The 21600-nt window shown below is 48.2% G+C and overlaps 1 protein-coding gene across 2 annotated transcripts in view; it reads left to right on the top strand.

Moving 5' to 3' along the window:
* The first annotated feature begins 322 nt into the window (after nt 1-322).
* AMZ2 (archaelysin family metallopeptidase 2) overlaps nt 323-21600 on the top strand; it is a 117609-nt gene continuing 96331 nt past the window's right edge. For both annotated transcript variants that reach the window (XM_063960853.1, XM_063960854.1), the window contains exons 1-2: nt 323-440; nt 14378-14660. In XM_063960853.1, the coding sequence (XP_063816923.1) occupies nt 14378-14660 (283 nt within the window). In that variant the 5' untranslated portion in view covers nt 323-440. The remainder of the gene's footprint in view (nt 441-14377; nt 14661-21600) is intronic.

The raw sequence follows: 21600 nt of genomic DNA on the forward strand, positions 1-21600 counted from the left end.
AGACACACTTTGTTTAATGCAGAAAGTTATAAAAAATATTGGCTAAAATTAAATTCAGGCTGTGTGTATAAGGTGTATATAAAACATAAATGCATTCTGTGCTTAGATTTAGGTCCCATCGCCATCATATATCATTATGGTATGCAATTATTCCAAAATACAGAAAAATTCGGTATCCAAAATACCTCTGGTCCCAAGCATTTTGGATAAGGGATACTCAACCTGTACTGAACTGAAAATAAAGAAATAAATGAAGAATACGTCAGTCTGCCAGCAGAGGGCGCAAAGTTGTCTCAGTTAACATGACATAGCAAGCGTCAGACTGAAAACATTGATCACTTCCTGCTGTAAGGGATCGTCTAATAATAACTTGGCTACATTGTTGTAGCAGATTATTACGACATATGAATCGGTTTTAAAGAGGCTGAATCTTATTACTGGTAAGCCTGAGATTGTACTGTATGATATACAGAATACAGTGCATGTGCAATACTACTAGGATTGCAGACACTGCTGCTTTGCTCTTAGATCAGATGCTTTGCAGCAGCATTAGTCTGATTTTGATTAATTGCAATGGATCTATGCAACATGTCTAATTCATATGTTGCCTTTTGGCTTTAAAAATTCAGTCAAATAGTTATGATTTATTTGGTGTATTTCAAAAGTACAACTTCTGTTATGAGTCAGTCTGATCAACTAAAACCTGTGATCAACAGACAAGGAAATATTCTTTAAAACATTAGGGGACATTTACACAGGGCCGTCTTAACAGCAGTGTAGGCCCCTGGGCAAAGCAATGCACTGGGGCCCCTATCCATTCTCCAGCAGCAGGGGTGGGTGGGTGCTATCAGTGGCAGCTTTGATTTCTTGCGGGTGGTAGGGGGTGTTATTATTATTATTATTATCCTTTATTTATATGGCGCCACAAGGGTTCCGCAGCGCCCAATTACAGAGTACATAAACAAATAATCAAACAGGAAAACAGCAATTTACAGTTGATGACAGTATAGGACAAGTACAGGGTAAATAAACATAGTTACATCAGCAGATGACACTGGAATAAGTATCAGGTGGCAGAAGACTGCTGGATTTGGTGCAGTTGAAGATTATTAAAGTAAAAAAGGATAAGCACATGAGGGAGGAGGGCCCTGCTCGTGAGAGCTTACATTCTAAAGGGGAGGGGTAGACAGACAGGGGTGACACAGATGGGGTACATAGAGAGCATAGAACAGAGGGTTAGGATGAGATTTGGCTGGGTTTGGTGAAGAAGTGGGTCTTGAGAGCCCGTTTGAAGTTTTGTAGAGAGGTGGAGAGTCTGAGGGGGAGAGGTAGGGAATTCCAGAGAAGTGGTGCAGCACGTGAAAAATCTTGGCGGTAGGAGTGGGAGGAAGTAATCCGTAGGCAGGAGAGTCGGTGTGCATTAGCAGAGCGAAGAGGACGGGTGGGAGTATAAAGGGAGATAAGGTCAGAGATGTAGATGGAAGAGGAGTGGGTGAGGGCTTTGTAAGCGAGTGTGAGAAGCTTGAAATGGATTCTGAAAGGGAAGAGGAGCCAGTGAAGGTCTAGTAAGAGAGGAGAGGTGGATGTAGTGCGTTTGGTGAGGAAGATGAGCCGGGCAGCAGCATTGAGGATAGATTGGAGTGGAGAGAGGTTATTTGTCAGGAATGCCAGTCAGGAGGAGATTACAGTAGTCCAGTCTGGAGATGACCAGTGAGTGGATAAGAGTCTTAGTAGCATCCTGGGTCAGAAAGGGTCTGATCCTGGAAATATTTTTAGATGAAAATGGCAGGTTTGCGAGAGGTGCTGAATGTGTGGTTTGAAGGAGAGGGAGGAGTCAAGGATTACTCCAAGACAGCGCACTTGGGGGCTAGAGGAGATAGTAGTGCCATCAATAGATAATGAGATTGTAGGAGGTGAGGTTATGCGGGAGGGAGGGAAGATGGTCAGCTCGGTCTTAGACATGTTAAGTTTAAGAAAGCGCTGGGACATCCAGGAAGAGGTAGCAGAGAGACAGTTGGAGATACGAGTGAGGAGAGCAGGGGAGAGGTCTGGAGAGGAAAGATAGATTTGGGTGTCATCAGCATAGAGATGATATTGGAAACCAAAAGAACTAATGAGTGTTCTATCTTCCACTCAGCATATAGGACCTGGAGCAGTAATTTCTGCTAATTACTCCCTAACTGCACAGATGGGGTATTAGGCAGAACACTAAACCTTAGAAGGGGGCATTGGGCTGAATGAAGGTGCCCCGGTACATGACTTCCAGGGTGGAAGGGGGTGTTTAATACATAGGGGTGGATAGTGGTGTGTGCTTAATATTCATAATTTTTTGGTGGGAGGGCAGCTTGCTTGACTGTAGATATCTCCAGTTCCTGGAAATAGATTTCTTAGCTTTTAATGGGATAACAAACTAGAGTCCCACATTTCAGGCGGTACTAGGGACTTGGGAATCAGAGTTCAGGAGCCAGAGCAATCCTTAGACAAATATTTTAAACCGCATACCAGACGGGTGGAGCTGGAGCGGGGACCAGCTGCTGAAAGGCTGATATCTCTGGTTCTGGGCATAGTAGAGACAATCGGCCAGTGTCAACCGAAAGGGGAGAGTCCCAGCTTTTGGAGTATACCCTCAGAAAAACTCTACATCAGACAGAACCTGAGATATCTGGCTGGGAAGAGCAATAAACAGGCTGGGATGGGGACTACTGCTTTGAAGTCGGATATCTCTGGTACCACAGGGCCAGATTTAAAAAAAATCTGGTACCCCTGGAAAGAGGAGACCCTCAGCTATCAGCCTAGGGCCCTTATACTCCTGGGGCCCTTGGGCAAGAGCCCATTGAGCGCATATGAAAAGACGGCCCTGCATTTACATGTTACTTGGCGAAACATCCAAGTGCAAGTAGTTATTCAGAGTAAGGGCCTGATGTCAGCTATAGACACCAACTGTACCTTTTTGGCAGGTACAGTACCTTTTTTTTTTTTTTTGGTCTGTACCGTTTTTTGGCTCTCCAAACTTGCATTGAAAGTATAGGAAAAGGGGTATGCCCAGGCCCCCTTTACCTGTGGCCACGCTCCCTTTTGTCTTTGTTCCGATTTTTATGTGTAAAATGTTGGAGGGTATGTAGACACAGTGCCGATGTTCCAGCATTTAGGCGATTCCTGGGAACTCTTACTGCACACACATTAACTCAAGTGTCGGATTGCTCCGAAATTACATACAACATCGCTACCCGTTTAGAAGGGGTTGGTTCTAAATCCAAGTTGGGTAAGGGACCTCTGACGTCACAAGGGGGTGGAGCGACATCACAAAGGGAGGAGCCACGACCGAACAGGGTACCCAAAATGTACCCTCATGGGCTTGCTTTGCTCACCACGCTTCGGGCTCAGTGGCTCGCTCTGCCTCGCTCGCCACCAGGTTACTAAAGGTAGTAGTTGCTGGTGTGGATAGTAGAGGAACTATCCCGCTGGCCTAGCTCCTCCCCCTGGTGATGTGGCTCCTCCCCCTGTCGTCATAGGTCCTTTAGGCCACTTTGATCTAGCATCTACCGTTTAGAAGGGGTTTGTGATCCTTGGGCGTTTCAGGGTGTAGACTGAGAGGTCACCTAAAATTGACTGCAGAAAAGGGCAGTTCCATGGGCATTTTATGGGTGTGTCACGGGCATGTCTCAGAATGTGGCCTCGTTCCCACTCATAAATCCACTGCTTCAGATGTCATGTTTAGTTGGATTTGAGGAGAGTATCTAGAGTAGATCCTAGGCTACCACAAATGTCGATACAATGTTCAGTGGTCGAAGTGGAGGTATGGAGAATTTATTAGAATAGCCGGGGATCTGTGGCACTCCTAGCACTCCAGAAGCTTTAGGGATTTCAATAATGTGAAATAAATTTTAGATACTTTTTAACACTATAAAAGAAACCTTATTATATTATATAAAGTTATCCAACTTGTGTTCCCTACCACCCATGTGAATCCACCTCTTCCCCATATCTGTTTTATTGCCCCTTTCCTTAATGTCTCACATGTCACCCCTGCTCCCTTTGCTTCCTCCTTTTCTTACCCCTGCTCCTCTCATCGCCTGTCCCTCTTTAATCCTGCGCTTCTCCCTCTCTCTTTCCAGCTATTACCCCTGCACCTCTCACTCCCTCCTTCCCTCTCTCACCCTACACCTCCCACTCCCTCTTTCCCTGTATTACCTCTGCACCTCTCATTCCTTCTCTCACCACTGCACCTCTCACTCTCTCCTGTACCCCAATCACACTTACACCTCTTCTTCCCTCTCTCATCCCTGCACCTCTCACTTCTTCCTTCCCACTTTCCCTACACCTTTCCTTCCCTCTCACCCATGCACCTCTCACTCCCTCCTTCCCTTTATCACCTCCACACCTCTCCTTCCCTCTCACCTCTCACTCCTTCCTATACCCCAATCACCCCTACACCTCTCCATCCCTCTCTCACTCTGCACCCCTCACTGCCCCCTTCCCACTATCACCCCTACACCTCTCCTTCCCTCTCTCACCCCTGCAGCTCTCACTCCTACTCCTCTCCTTCCCTCTCTCACCTCTGCACCTCTCATTCCCTCTATCGCCCATATACCTCTCCCTCTCTCTTATCCATGCATCTCTCACTCCCTCCTTCTCTCTATCACCCCTACACCTCTCCATCCCTCTCTCACTCTGCACCCCTCACTGCCCCCTTCCCACTATCACCCCTACACCTCTCCTTCCCTCCCTCACCCCTGCAGCTCTCACTCCTACTCCTCTCCTCCCCTCTCTCACCTCTGCACCTCTCATTCCCTCTATCGCCCATATACCTCTCCCTCTCTCTTATCCATGCATCTCTCACTCCCTCCTTCTCTCTATCACCCCTACACCTCTCCTTCCCTCTCTCATCCCTGCATCTCTCATAGCCTCTATTAGCCCTGCACTTTTTATTTCTTCCTTACATCTCTCACCCCTGCACCTCTCAATCCCTCCCATCTCTTTAGTACTCCAGCCAACAGCTGTATCACTATAGCAGAGCTAATGGCTTCCATTTCCAGCATTGCGGGTGGGCGAATGGGGGCAGCAGGAGGATTCAAGTGTAAAAAGATCCCTCTCTCCTTTCCTCCACCATTCTTCTGTCCATGCGCCGGAGTGGTTCTAGGACGTGGTCTCAGGTCCTGGTGACGGCGGGTCTCTGGGCCAGGGTAGCGCTTGAATAGCCCTTGAGCTGGCCATCCTTCCACCAATGAGAAGGAAGGGGGATTGTCCGCATCCTCAGCAGGCGCTCAGTGCAGAAATTAATGCACTGAGCGCAGCTGCCAATAGTCTGCATGGCTGTGAGACAATTTCACAACTGTACAAGAAAACTGGTAAACAATAATAGAACTTCAGTGGCTGTATGACTGCACACTACCCCGGCTCAGGTGTTCTCTGTGATCCTGGCCATGGCTTCAGGGCCCCGGGACATGGCTCCAGCCAGGGGCGGATTGGGCCGCCGGGATACTGGGTGAGTTTACCGCTGGGCCGGCCCCATAATAGCGTCATCCAGGCTAGTCCCAGAGCCAGTTCTATGTTTACACTGGTTACGCGGATGAGTAAGGCTTTGCATAGAGGAAGGCGCCCTGATCCGGCTGTGGCCAGCAACATGTAGATTTAAGCTCAAATGGAAGGCGGCGGGTGGGTGGCAGTCCGACCGTCACTGTCACACAGCTGCCCGCACAGCGGTCGCAGCTCCTTCACTCAGTATGCTTTGTAGGGCAGTGCTTGGTGGATACATAGGCCCAGATTTATCAAGCACTGGAGAGTGATACATTGCACGGTGATAAAGTACCAACCAATCATCTCCTAACTGTAATTTTTTAAACATAGCTTGTAACAAGGTAGTTATGAGCTGATTGGCTGGTATTTTATCACCGTGCAATTTTTCACTCTCCAAGGCTTGATAAATCTGGAAGATAGTTTAATGCTGCTCTCCTTTGCAAGTAGAAAGGGTCACAGCGCAGTCTGTGCATCACCACGCGGTGTATGTGTGTGCACTCCACTGCTCCTGTTGCGCGCTCTCCCGCAGCGCCTGGAATCACATGACCGCCGCTGCAGGGATTTGAATGAAGCGCCCACAGGATTGGAATTGTGGTGTGAAAATTGTGACTGTGGAGGTATTATCTGTCTCAGTGGCATCACTGGAGGGAGTCACAATGCTGGGCGGAGTTAGAGTCATAGAGTCACAGATCTGCCCAAATATACAGGAGAGGAGGCTGGATGCATGCCATGATCCTTTTACTTTCTGGTGAGTAGTTGATGCACCTAAGACGCAGAGATCGCGCTCCCTGCCTGACCACGTTCTGCTGCGTCTATTTCCATTCTGAACCAAACACCCACCCCTCCCGCACCCGCCTCCTTCTCACCTGTGGCATCACTATTGAGTCTAGAGTCTCTGGACACAGCACAGCCAATACAGCAGAGTACAGTACAGAATTCAGCAGCGTGCAGCATGCTCCTATATACACAGTCACTATACAGATGGCAGCCACTGTTGAGTCTGGAGTCTCTGGACACAGCACAGCCAATACAGCAGAGTACAGTGCAGCATACAGCAGCGTGCAGCGTACTCCTATATACACAGTCACTATACATAATAACAAACATAGTAACATAGTTTCTGAGGTTAAAAAAAGACAATTTATCTATCGAGTTCAACCAATTTGTGGTCTCCTACGCTATATTATTTTTAGGACTAATTTTGTCTGTTGCTAATGTCGGCCGTTGTGTTTATTCCTCTTTTTTTTTATATAACTATAGTGCATGACTACGCACCATAGCCCTGTATATCCTTATACATTAGGAATTTATCTAGCCCATTCTTAAAAGTGTTGACCGAGTCCGCCATTACTACTCTCTCAGTCAGAGAATTCCAAACATGTATTGTCCTTACTGTGAAAAAACCTTATCTCTTCTGTGTGCGAAATCTCCTTTCCTCTAACCTAAGCGGGTGTCCATGTGTCCTCTGAGTTGATCTTACCAAAAACAGATCCCCCGCAAGCTCTGTGTATTGTCCCCTTATATATTTGTAAATGCTGATCATGTCCCCTCTTAGGGGTATGTGCAATTCCGGGCAAATTGCGGCAATTTTTCGCCCGTTTTTTAATTCGATCGTCGAATTCCGGCCGGCGGGTGCCGGAATTCGACATATTCAATAAAAAACGGATTCGACAGTCCCGCTGATTTGATTCGATTTTTAAAAATGTCAAAAAAACGGAAAAAACCCGGAAAAAAATTGCGTGGGGTCCCCCCTCCTAAGCATAACCAGCCTCGGGCTCTTTGAGCCGGTCCTGGTTGCCAAAATACGGGGGGAAAAATGACAGGGGATCCCCCGTATTTTAACAACCAGCACCGGGCTCTGCGCCTGGTCCTGGTGCAAAAAATACGGGGGACAAAAAGAGAAGGGGTCCCCCGTATTTTTTGTACCAGCACCGGGATCCACTAGCTGGACAGATAATGCCACAGCCGGGGGACACTTTTATACCGCTCCCTGCGGCCGTGGCATTAAATACCCAACTAGTCACCCCTGGCCGGGGTACCCTGGAGGAGTGGGGACCCCTTCAATCAAGGGGTCCCCCCCCCAGCCACCCAAGGGCCAGGGGTGAAGCCCGAGGCTGCCCCCCCCAGTCAAGGGCTGCGGATGGGGGGCTGATAGCCATGTGTAAAAATGAAAGAATATTGTTTTTTTGCAGAAGAACTACAAGTCCCATCAAGCCTCCCCCGCAAGCTGGTACTTGGAGAACCACAAGTACCAGCATGCGGAGGGGGAAACGGGCCCGCTGGTACCTGTAGTTCTTCTGCAAAAAAATACTCAAATAAAAACAGGACACGCACACCGTGAAAATACAACTTTATTTCACACATGCCGACACATACATACTTACCTATGTTGACATGCCGACTGCCACGTCTGCAATGTCGACGAATCCGGGGTACCTGAAAATAAACTTAATACTCACCTAAATCCAGTGTCCAGTGATATTTGTAATCCACGTACTTGGCAAAACAATAAAACGCATTTACCCGATCCACACGGACTGAAAGGGGTCCCATGTTTACACATGGGACCCCTTTCCCCGAATGCAGAGACCCCCCGTGACTGCTGTCACAGAAGGTCCCTTCAGCCAATCAGGAAGCGCCACGTCGTGGCACTCTCCTGATTGGCTGTATGCGCGTCGGAGCTGTCAGACGCGCATCGCACAGCCCCCTCCATTATCTTCAATGGTGGGAACTTTGCGGTCAGCGGTGAGGTCACCCGCGGTCAGCGGCTGACCGCAGGTAACCCCACCGCTTACTGCAAAGTTCCCACCATTGAAACTTATGGAGGAGCTGTGTGATGCGCTGTCTGCCAGCTCAGACGCGCATAGGGAATCAGGAGAGTGCCAGGACGTGGGGCTCCCTGATTGCCTGAAGGGACCTTCTGTGACAGGAGTCACGGGGGGTGTCAGCATTTGGGGAAAGGGGTCCCAAGTGTAAACATGGGACCCCTTTCAGTCCGTGTGGATCGGGTAAATGCGTTTTTTTATTTTGCCAAGTACGTGGATTACAAATATCACTGGACACTGGATTTAGGTGAGTATAATTTTATTTTCAGGTACACCCCGTGGATTCTACTTGGACAAGTGGACCGAACGTCGTGTCAACATAGGTAAGTATGTGTGTGTGTCGACATGCATGTAATAAAGTTGTACTTTCAAGGTGTGCGTGTCCTGTTTTTATTTGGTTATTTTTTTTGCAGTAGAACTACAGATACCAGCGGGCCCGTTTTCCGCCCGCATGCTGGTACTTGTGGTTCTCCAAGTACCAGCTTGCGGGGGAGGCTTGCTGGGACTTGTAGTTCTGTTGCAAAAAACAATATTCTTTCATTTCACAAAAGGCTATCAGCCTCCCATCCGCAGCCCATGGATGGGGGGACAGCCTCGGGCTTCACCCCTGGCCCTTGGGTGGCTGGAGGGGGGGGACCCCCTTGATTGAAGGGGTCCCCACTCCTCCAGGGTACCCCGGCCAGGGGTGACTAGTTGGGGTTTTAATGGCACGGCCGCAGGGACCGATATCAAAGTGTCCCCCGGCTGTGGCATTATCTCCCCAGCTAGTGGAGCCCGGTGCTGGTTCCAAAAATACGGGGGACCCCTACGCTTTTTGTCCCCCGTATTTTTGGCACCAGGACCGGACGCAGAGCCCGGTGCTGGTTCTAAAAATACGGGGGATCCCCTGTCATTTCCCCCCCCCCCCCCCCGTATTTTTACCACCAGGACCGGCTCAAAGAGCCAGAGGCTGGTTATGCATAGGAGGGGGGACTCCACGCATTTTTTTTTCTGATTTTTAACCCATTCCATTAAAAAAAAAATATATATTTTAAAAAATATATGAAAAATACTTGTGCCTCCTAAATAGACAAACCAAGTACCTAATCCCTTCTAATATAAATAGATATGCTATTACCAATAAAAAAACACACAAAAAAAACATGTTTTTAATTTTTTTTATTAGATTCCGCCAGCAAAGTGAGGCGGATTGAAAATGACGAATTTACTGTCTAAAAGCACTGTTGTCGAATTTACAATCTTCAATTGAATATACTTTTGTCGAAATGCCGCATTTGTACCATTGCAGAAATGTCGAATTTGGAAAGTCCGTTTTTTTGCCGAAAAGTACTGAATTGCATTGTCGATTTTTTTTTTCTTCCGAAAATGTCCCACTTTTCGACATTTTCGGGAATTCGACCACAATTGCATATACCCCTTAGTCTCCTCTTTTCCAGTGTAAACATGCCTAGCCTTGCAAGCCTTTCCTCGTATTCCAGCGTCTCCATCCCCTTAATTAGTTTGGTTGCTCGCCACTGAACCTTTTCTAGTTCCAAGATATCCTTTTTGTAGTATGGTGCCCAAAATTGTGCACAGTTTGTATACTGCACAGCAACTTAGAAGTCTCTAGATGGACACAGCACAGCCAAAACAGCAGAGTATAGTGCTACGTGCCAAATTGTGGTCCAGGAGGTGGTAGTGGGGTGAGGTTGGGGCTGTTTTGGTCATACCGATGTATCGGACTGGCCCCGAAATGAAGGGGGCAGTGACCTGGTGGAGAATGGGAGGAGGGGGGGGGGCAAAAAATAATGTGCCTAGGGGCGATTTGACTCTAAATTCGCCTCCTTATATGGAATCCAAGTCCCGCGAGAATCCAACGCCAGGAAGATGACGTTCGGCCTCAGTGGAGGGTCTGAGTCTGGTGGAAACACCAGAGCCACGATTCAGGTGGACTTGGATCCCCAGTGTTCAGATTCCAAGGATCTCTAATATAAATGTTTATCTGTTTGGGTCTACATGAAATAGAATCATATTCTGCAGATCCCCAGATAGCTCAGTAATGTAATGATACCCAATATGTATTTGCCAGGGGGTAGATGCAGCAATCAATTTTATTAGAGAGGGCAAGGAATTACTTATTTTAAACTTGGTAGTATTAATATCTTTGTTACTTTTGCCATATTTTTTTGTGTTATAACATGTATACTGTACCTCTTTCTATGTTCTGCTTTCGGCACGTATAGCATAAAAACTAATCAGAATGGTATATTTGTTTTATTTTCTATATTTACTCTTGTTTTCTGGAAACCTCCCTAAAATAAGAATTTATAAAAAGAAAAAAGTGGATGTTCTGTAATGGAGGAGCGTCAATAATGGACAGTGGGCCTGATTCAAATTAGTATGTAAACCCAAAGGGTTACATACTAAATTAATATTTGTCGTTCTGCACATGTGCACATGTGCAGAACGGGTCCTGTCTGAACGCTCCAGTGACCCCTTAGCTGCAGCATGATTGACACGCTGCGCCATATGTGGGGTGACAATCGGCACTGTTCTACAAACCAGGGGACTTGCTTACCCCTGTTTTGTAGATGTACGATCCCAGGGTCTGAGACATCGAACGCAGACTTCCTGGACCCGACAGAGTAAAGTATGGCTTACATAGACTGGCAGAGGACAGCGACCAATCCTGCCCCCTTTATCATACCTGTAATCTTGGCATTGTATTGTGGGGTGGGACCACAATGATGCGACTTCACCATTAAATCCAACGCTTCACCCACCTATGCTCCTTGGGAAATGTAAGTTTGCAGAGGTTAGTCTGGGAATTTTGTTTCGTGTTTGCATAACATTCAAATAGCACAGTGCATTATACAGTGTTTAAAAATGAAACACTAATATGCATTTATTTATGAGTGTGGCCGGAGACTATAATGGCAACATGGACAATGGCGGCCACGGCACTTAAGGGGTTAACTCTTAAGTGCCCCGCGTCATTTTATTGGACAATGGGCGCTTGGCGCCAAATTTAAATGTGCCCTGGCGCTAGGCACCGTGTATGTACAAATGTTTTTAAATATATTTATACAGTGCCGCGGTCACGGACCTCTCAGGCGACCGCAACAGTGAGGGAAGCCCCCGCTGCGCCGGGGGAGAGGAGAGCCCCTGCACTGCCCGCCGGGGGGACCAGGTTATCTATCCCCCTGCGCTGTGGGTGAAGAAGGTTGCTAACCGCCCGGTGCAGCAGCTGGGAGTCCGGGACCTCCAGCTCCTGTGTGCTGCGCCGGCGGCAAGAAGGGCTCTGGAGGTTGGCGGCTAGGGACCGGGAGCTCTGCTCCCGGCGCCCCCAGCATCAACGCTGGCTGGAGTCAGGAAGCCGCGGCAGCTGGGGCGGGTGTCCCAAGCTGCCGGGCTTTAGGAGAGGAGTGCACCACAGCCCGGATCACCGCCAGAGGCTGCGGTGAGGCCACAGAATTAAGTGCCGAACACAGGGGACCGGGCTAGCCGTGTTCATTGTGTAGCTGGGGGGCCCAGAGTGCGCCGCTAACGGGAGACCGGACTAGCCGGATCCCTATGCCTCGAGGTGTATGGAGGTGGACTGCCCGTATGCTGGGAGACCAGAATAGCTGGCTCCCAGTGCAGCCCTTAAACAGTTAAGTTGCCACTGCAGCCAGGATGAGTTTACTGGGCTGCAGGGCTGAGGGAGCCTAGTGCTGAGCGCTGTGCAAATTACAAATATAAATCAATGTATTTAAATGTATTGAAACAATATATTGTGCTGTGAGGCACTGCAGTGCCTCGGTATGTGGAGGCTCAATGTATTTAAACAGAAATGTATGTGAAGTGTATTTAATGTATTTTAAGGTAAAATGCACTTACTGGTTGTTGTGTCCCCGGAGGGGGAATCCATGGCTGTGAAGGCTATTGGATTCCTCCAGACCTTGTCCCCAAAAACGGAATGCTTTCTCCTCCAGCCTCAAACCTAAGAGTAGCATGGGAAGAGAGAGGAAAAGCTCAGTTTTCCAACAAGCTGAGTGGTTGTCTGGAGCTCCATAGGGATCGCCTTTTGTGAGCAGGAAACCCTGACAGGGGATCTAGGCTGCCCAGCTCTGGAGCCCGAATTCAGGCTGCAGATGCTGAGCTGGGTCCCAGGCAGATTCCTGGAAGTAAGTTTCTTCGGGAAAACTTCCCCCAGTGCTGACTGAACGTCACTGGGGTGGATCCAAATCCTCCAGGATGGGACGGTCAAAGGAGAGTGACCACATAGAGAACAGTGGTAGCTGTGCATGTGACCAAGGCATGCACAGCTCATGGGTAAACATTAGGGGTCATTCCGAGTTGATCGCTAGCTGCTTTCTTTCACAGCGCAGTGATCAGGTAAAAAATTGACAATTCTGCGCATGCGTATGGGGCGCACTGTGCACGCGCGTCGTACTTTCACAAAAGCAGATGTAGTTTTACACAAGCTCTAGCGACGTTTTTCAGCCGCACTGCTGATCGTTGAGTGATTGACAGGAAGTGGGTGTTTCTGGGTGGTAACTGACCGTTTTCGGGGAGTGTGTGTAAAAACGCAGGCGTGCCAGTTAAAAATGCAGGAGTGGCTGGGGAAATGGGGGAGTGACTGGACGAATGCAGGGCGTGTTTGTGATGTCAAAACAGGAACTAAATAGTCTGAAGTGATCGCAAGGTAGGAGTAGGTCTGCAGCTACTCTGAAACTGCACATTTTTTTTGTAGCAATGCTGCGATCCTTTCGTTCGCACTTCTGCTAAGCGAAGATACACTCCCAGAGGGTGGCGGCTTAGCGTTTGCAGAATGAGGGCCATTGATTGGTTGTAAACCACAGGGCGGACTTACCCCCTGTGGTATTGTGTATTGGAGTAGGATAAAAGGAGGGTAGCTGCCCCATGAAAAGTGTATTCTACCATTTTCATTCTGCTGTAACATCTTGCTGTATTGCTGTTACCCCTAATAGGGAAGAGTCTTTTTGAAGACTAAGCAAATAAACATCATCTGCCTCAAATCGACCGCTTCATCTTGTGACCTGCAGGGCTAGGCGAAACCTAGCTCCATTTTACGGCTGTCCAGGGTGTATCCAGCGTCTCCAAATTCCGCCTTCTGCCAGCTACCGGCAGAGGCCTAGTCAAGCGACTAGTGGGGATTGGTCTGCACCACACAGGTGTGATAAGGCGGCATGTCAATGCATACAGAGCAGAACCATGGTTCCAGATGCCACGGCAGGTTAGGTGTTTGGTGGTGGCAGTGCAGAACCCGCCCACTCCGCAGTGGGTGGAGTCAGTAACACAGGCATTCCCAACCTCGGTCCTCAAGGCACACTAACAGTCCTGGTTTTAGTGATATCCAGGCTTGAACACAGGTGACTTAATTGGTACCTCAGTTATGTTGATTTAACCATCTGTGCTGAAGCCTGGATATCACTAAAACCTGCACTGTTGGTGTGCCTTGAGGATCGCGGTTGGGAATGCCTGCAGTAACAGGCGGTTACTGATGGTAAGCGGGAATCACCTATGAGGCCAGGTCCCGTGTGACCTAAACATCCATTCTGTGTATTGGGGACGGGACGCGAAAGCGGTGAGGGCTTTCGTACGGGACCGTCCGGTCACAATGACTAAGATTGAAAATTGCACAACTGTATCTGCGATGCTGGGTGTGTTAATGTTGTGTCATTTGTCGTGTGCTCTGAGTGAGTGAGTGAGTGAGTCACCTACTAAACATACTGCTGTCCCAACCCTTGTTTGTATAGCAGGAGAGGAGAATGAATACAATTGCTATGTATATTTGCCCCAACATTCTTGTGTTATTATTGTTTTGTCATTTTACTTCTCTTCCAGCTGTGATTTTCACGTTGTGAGTTTTGACACCGCTTCTTGTAACTTATTTAATGGGGATGAAATAAAACCTTGGTCAAGTATATGTGATTTGGCTACTATGGGTGATCCAAACCATGGGCCAGTATGCAAGTGATAGTGCTGTCCTATAATTGTTATGCCATGCTTCAGTCTATGTTATGTCACCCTGCCATTTCTTGCTATTCCAGATGCAGGTGCTCAGACATCCACCAGATACACTACGCCATGCCCTCATCTCCGAGGACCCCATGCTGTTGGAGCTATATGAGCAGTATAGTACTGCAGAGAAGAAACTGCTCAGTGAAGCTTATAATCCGGTCAGCGCCCTCTTCAGGCCAGTGACAATCCACTCCCCATCAGACTGGATCCCATCACATCCTGAGCCTTCTGAAACCTTCCAGGAGTTTTATCAGAAACCAAACCGACATATACCCAATGCTGAGAAGAAAACCATTTATGTGCAGACTATAGGTATTTATCCCTTACACTGGTGACATAGGCACCATTATACAGATGTGCACAAATATCATAGGACACTTAACTAATATTTTGTTCCACAAGCTTAAAGGGCCCTACACACTAATAGATTTTAATAAACGATATGAACGTTCTCGTTAACGCGTTCATATCGTTTAGTGTGTAGGAACCAACGATGAACGATGCGCGGCCCCGTGCTCGTTCATCGTTGGTGCCCAGTCGCTTATGCATGCAGGCCAATATGGACGAGATTGTCCATATTAGCATACACTGCTATGGAGCCGGGTGACGGGGGGAGTGAAGAAACTTCACTCCCCCCGTCACAGCCCCCCCGCCACCGGGTTGCCTGTCAGCCGTATCCACCGTCGGGCAGCACGGCAGCGGATCGCCAAATGTGTAGGGGCTATTAGAGGCAATTACTGCAATGAAGCGATTTCTGTAACTCAATGAGACTTCTGCACGTGTCAACAGGTAGTTTCGTAAAGTCTTCATGAGCAAACTGCTGCAGCTGTCTCAGGTTTGTTGGGTGACTTCTCCAGACAGCATGTTACAGCTATTTCCATAGATGTTCAATAGGATTCAGATCAGAGCCCATAGAAGGCCACTTCAGAACAGTCCAATGTCCTGTTCTTATCCATTCTTGGGTGCTTTTAGCTGTGTGTTTTGGGTCATTATCTATTTAATCAGTACATGTTAGGTTGTGAAGTAGCTTAGCTGTGAAGTATGTTAGTTTAAAGTATGAGGGTAATATTATTAATATGAACATTGGCGATATACCAGATAGAAACAGGAGAGAAACAGAAGGACAGTATACTATCTTCCCCACCTCCACAAAAAGAACATTCAACATACTACAGTGAGTTACCTAATCCACTAACCACCAACAGCTGCAGACTGCACAGCCTGGACACTGATTAACTAGCAGCCCTACTGCTCTCACACATTGCTTTCTCCTATGTCCTTGGGGATACTGGGAATCCATTAAGTACCATGGGGTATAGACGGGTCCACTAGGAGCCTTGGGCACTTTAAGAGTTTGATAGTGTGCGCTATGCCCCTCCTACCAGACTCAGTTTAGAAAATGTGCCCGGAGGAGACGGTCATGTCGCTGGAAGCTCCCGAAGAGTTTTCTGCATTTATTTTAACTGTTTGTTATTTTCAGGCAGGACTGGATGGCACCAGCCTGCCTGCTTTGTGGGACTTAGGGGGGAACGGCCCAACCTCTTGAAGGGTTAATGGTCCCGTTCCCTGCGGACAGGACACTAGCTCCTGAGGGAACTATTTGCAAGCCCCACCATGGCGAGCGTACATTCCCACAGCACACTGCCACCCCTAACAGAGCCAGAAGAAAGAAGAGTGGTAAGTACTAAGCCGGCATCCCGGTTAGCGGGTCGCCAGCCATTATGGCAGCATGAGGGTACAGAGACGCACGGCTTCTACATGGGGCGGCTGGGTCACCAGACTCAGTACACAGTGCAGACGCACAGCTTCTGAGGGGGCGAACTGAGTCTCAGTACACGATATGTGTACACAGTACCCAGACTGGCATTACAGACTTAAAAGGGGGCTGACTCCATTTTAGGCACAAAATTACCTCAGCTAGTATAAATAAGACAGAGAAGGCAGCGCGCCATTGAAAGGGTGGGGCTTCACTATGGGGGTAATTCTGAGTTGATTGCAGCAGCATTTGCAGAGAGAGTTAGATTTGGGTGGGTTATTTTGTTTCTGTGCAGGGTAAATACTGGCTGCTTTATTTTTACACTGCAATTTAGATTTCAGTTTGAATACACCCCACCCAAATCTAACTCTCTCTGAGCATGTTATATCTGTCCCCCCTGCAGTGCACATGGTTTTGCCCAACTGCTAACAAAATTGCTGCTGCTATCAACTCAGAATTAGGCCCTATGAGCAGATCCAGCAGCTCACCAGCGCCATTTTCCCTCTGCAGTGGACACAGACGCTGACTGACAAGGACGCGCAGCTCCTCCGGAGAGACTCCAGATGACCTCAGCGGTACCAGGGGGTCATAGCAGGGGGAGAGCTATTATTAGTGTACTAAGTACATTAGGTACTTAGTCTGCGACCCAGCTAAGCTTGGCATTAGTGGTAAGGGTGCCATGTGCTGGCTCCATACTATCTCTGTGTCTCCCTAGAAGGGCTCTTTATGGGTTAATTGTGCATTTAACCTTTTTTTTGTGTGTGTGTGTGTAACTGTCACAGTATGTCAGGCAGAGAGTGTGTTTCATGTAAGGCACAGTGTTCCTCTTCTCCAGGGGGTTCACTACTATGTACTCAGTGTAGCGTACCTTCCCAGGCTACCGGGGCAGAGCCAGCTTGGCTGGACTCCATTAAGGGAATGATTTCCAATATTTCTACTAAATTTGTCCCACAATAAGAAAGAGACGCAATACTTAAGAAAATCGATGACTACGTTTATGAACACAGACTCAGTACCCAAACCAGCATCTCAGTCCCCTGCCATTTGTCCGCAAAAACGTACTTTGGCCCATATCTTGCAGTCTGACTCTGATGATGAAAGGTCAGACATAGAGGAGGGGGAAGTGGACTCAGAGTGGGGGAGGCTACTCTGTCACAGGGAATAGAGGCTCTCATTGAGGCTATCAGAGAAGTTCTGCATATCCCTGATAAGGTGACAGAGGGGACTGAGGAATCTTATTTTAATATAAAAAAGAAATCCTCGGCCACTTTTCCTGTGTCAAAGGAACTAAATACCCTTTTTGAAGAACCGTGGGTTAATCCTGATAGGAAATTTCAAATCCCTAAAAGGTTGCTATAATCTTTTCCTTTTCTTCCTGAGGATAGGAAAAAATGGGAAAATCCACAATAGTGGATGCATCTGTATCCAGGCTGTCACAAAAAATTGTATTGCCTGTCCCGGGTGAAGCCTCTCTAAAAGACATGGCTGATCGTAGAATTGAGACTACACTCAAATCCTTGTATACAGCTGCTGGGGGGGCCCAGAGACCCACTATAACATGTGGGTGGATTACTAAGGCCATCGCCAAATGGTTGGGAAACCTAATTGAGGGGTTAGATACCTTGCCTCAGGGGGAGATTATTTTACTCCTGCAACATATACAGGACTCTGCGAACTGTATGGTGGAAGCCATAAAATAGGCTTGCTTAATGCATGCACCACTGCTATAGCAGTGTTAGCACACAGAGGCTTATGGCTACGCCAGTAGACTGCTGACGTGGACTCCAGGAAAGGCGTGGAAGGCCTATCCTTCACAGGAGAGGCCTTATTTGGAGATGAACTAGACAAATGGATCTCCAAAGCTACTATGGGTAAGTCTACATATCTTCCTTCTGAAGCTCCCCCAGCCAGGAAGGCCTACTCAGGACCTAATCTACAGTCCTTTCAGACTGCCAAGTTTAAGGGCAAAACCAGAGGTTCTTCTACAGCCACCAGAGGTGCTAGAGGTAAACCATGCAAACCAGCAACTGCTGGTTCACGGGAACAGAGCTCAAGCTCTGCTTTCTCAAAGCCTTCAGCATGACGGTGGACCGCGATGCCTGGAGGACTGACGGGTGGAAGCCCGACTAAAAATTTTCAGTCACATCTGGACAGGTTCGTGCCAGGATCCCTGGGTCATAGATCTTATTTCCCAGGGCTACAGACTGGAGTTTCAGGAGCTCCCACCTCACAGATTCTTCAAATCAGGCCTACCACTTTCGCAAGAGGCAAGTATAACCTTACAGGACGCTATTCAAAAACTGGTACAGACTCAGGTCATTGTTCCAGTTCCACCTCATCTGCAAAACAAGAGGTATTATTCCAACTTATTTGTAGTACCGAAATCGGACGGTTCGGTAAGACCGATTCTGAACCTCAAGTCGTTGAACCCGTACTTACGAGTGTTCAAATTCAAGATGGAGTCTCAGAGAGCGGTGATATCAGGTCTGGATGAGGGGGAATTCCTAGTGTCTCTGGATATCAAGGATGCGTACCTTCACATTCCGATCTGGCCGTCTCATCAGGCTTATCTACGGTTTGCTCTGCAGGACTGTCACTACCAGTTTCAGGCCCTGCCATTTGGTCTCTCCACGGCACCAAGGGTGTTCACCAAAGTGATGGCATAGATGATGTTTCTACTTCGCAAACAGGGAGTGAACATAATTCTGTACCTAGACGATCTTCTGATAAAAGCACCATCCATTGGCCTCTCAACCAGACTACTCCTGGATCACAGGTAGATTATGACCTTACAAAAAACTCACCTGGAACCGACGCAGAGGCTTCCTTTTCTGGGAATGATACTGGACAGAGTCTCAGAGAGTGTTCCTTCCCTTGGAGAAGGCTATGGTAATCCAGTCGATGGTTCGGGTTGTCCTGAAGCCAACCCGGATTTCGGTGCATCCGTGCATTCGCCTTCTGGGGAAAAATAAGAATTTACTTACCGATAATTCTATTTCTCATAGTCCGTAGTGGATGCTGGGGACTCCGCAAGGACCATGGGGAATAGCGGCTCCGCAGGAGACTGGGCACATCTAAAGAAAGCTTTAGGACTAACTGGTGTGCACTGGCTCCTCCCCCTATGACCCTCCTCCAAGCCTCAGTTAGGATACTGTGCCCGGACGAGCATACACAATAAGGAAGGATTTTGAATCCCGGGTAAGACTCATACCAGCCACACCAATCACACCGTATAACCTGTGATCTGAACCCAGTTAACAGCATGATAACAGAGGAGCCTCTGAAAGATGGCTCACAACAATAATAACCCGATTTTTGTAACAATAACTATGTACAAGTATTGCAGACAATCCGCACTTGGGATGGGCGCCCAGCATCCACTACGGACTATGAGAAATAGAATTATCGGTAAGTAAATTCTTATTTTCTCTAACGTCCTAAGTGGATGCTGGGGACTCCGTAAGGACCATGGGGATTATACCAAAGCTCCCAAACGGGCGGGAGAGTGCGGATGACTCTGCAGCACCAAATGAGAGAACTCCAGGTCCTCCTCAGCCAGGATATCAATTTTGTAGAATTTTACAAACGTATTTGCTCCTGACCAAGTAGCTGCTCGGCAAGGTTGTAAAGCCGAGACCCCTCGGGCAGCCGCCCAAGATGAGCCCACCTTCCTTGTGGAGTGGGCATTTACAGATTTTTGGCTGTGGCAGGCCTGCCACAGAATCTGCAAGCTGAATTGTACTACAAATCCAACGAGCAATAGTCTGCTTAGAAGCAGGAGCACCCAGCTTGTTGGGTGCACACAGGATAAACAGCGAGTCAGATTTCCTGACTCCAGCCGTCCTGGAAACATATATTTTCAGGGCACTGACAACGTCTAGCAACTTGGAGGCCTCCAAGTCCCTAGTAGTCGCAGGCACCACCAATAGGTTGGTTCAGGTGAGACGCTGAAACCACCTTGGGGAGAAACTGAGGACGAGTCCTCAATTCCGCCCTGTCCGAATGGAAAATCAGATAAGGGCTTTTTCAGGATAAAGCCGCCAATTCTGACACGCGCCTGGCCCAGGCCAGGGCCAACAGCATGACCACTTTCCATGTGAGATATTTTAACTCCACAGATTTAAGTGGTTCAAACCAATGTGACTTTTGGAACCCAAAACTACATTGAGATCCCAAAGTGCCACTGGAGGCACAAAAGGAGGCTGTATATGCAGCACCCCTTTTACAAACGTCTGAACTTCAGGGACTGAAGCTAGTTCTTTTTGGAAGAAAATTGACAGGGCCGAAATTTGAACCTTAATGGACCCCAATTTCAGGCCCATAGACACTCCTGTTTGCAGGAAATGTAGGAATCGACCCAGTTGAATTTCCTCCGTCGGGCCTTACTGGCCTCGCACCACACAACATATTTTCGCCAATTGCGGTGATAATGTTTTTGCGGTTACATCCTTCCTGGCTGTGATCAGGATAGGGATGACTTCATCCGGAATGCCTTTTTTCCTTCAGGATCCGGCGTTCAACCGCCATGCCGTCAAACGCAGCCGCGGTAAGTCTTGGAACAGACAGGGTCCTTGCTGGAGCAGGTCCCTTCTTAGAGGTAGAGGCCACGGATCCTCCGTGAGCATCTCTTGAAGTTCCGGTTACCAAGTCCTTCTTGGCCAATCCGGAGCCACGAATATAGTGCTTTCTCCTCTCCATCTTATCAATCTCAGTACCTTGGGTATGAGAGGCAGAGGAGGGAACACATACACTGACTGGTACACCCACGGTGTTACCAGAGCGTCTACAACTATTGCCTGAGGGTCTCTTGACCTGGCGCAATACCTGTCGAGTTTTTTAATCATGTGGACGACTTCTGGGTGAAGTCCCCACTCTCCCGGGTGGAGGTCGTGCTGAGGAAGTCTGCTTCCCAGTTGTCCACTCCCGGAATGAATACTGTTGACAGTGCTATCACATGATTTTCCGCCCAGCGAAGAATCCCTGCAGCTTCTGCCATTGCCCTCCTGCTTCTTGTGCCACCCTGTCTGTTTACGTGGGTGACTGCCATGATGTTGTCCGACTGGATCAACACCGGCTGACCTTGAAGTAGAGGTCTTGCTAAGCTTAGAGCATTGTAAATGGCCCTTAGCTTCAGGATATTTATGTGAAGTGATGTATCCAGGCTTGACCCTAAGCCCTGGATATTCCTTCCCTGTGTGACTGCTCCCCAGCCTCGCAGGCTGGCATCCGTGGTCACCAGGACCCAGTCCTGAATGCCGAATCTGCGGCACTCTAGAAGATGAGCACTCTGCAACCACCACAGGATGGATACCCTTGTCCTTGGTGACAGGGTTATCCGCTGATGCATCTGAAAATGCGACCCGGACCATTTGTCCAGTAGGTTCCACTGGAAAGTTCTTGCGTGGAATCTAACGAATGGGATTGCTTCGTAGGAAGCCACCATTTTTACCCAGAACCCTTGTGCATTGATGCACTGAGACTTGGTTCGGTTTTAGG

Source organism: Pseudophryne corroboree, chromosome 3 (assembly GCF_028390025.1).
Source record: "Pseudophryne corroboree isolate aPseCor3 chromosome 3, aPseCor3.hap2, whole genome shotgun sequence".
Lineage (NCBI taxonomy): Eukaryota > Metazoa > Chordata > Amphibia > Anura > Myobatrachidae > Pseudophryne > Pseudophryne corroboree.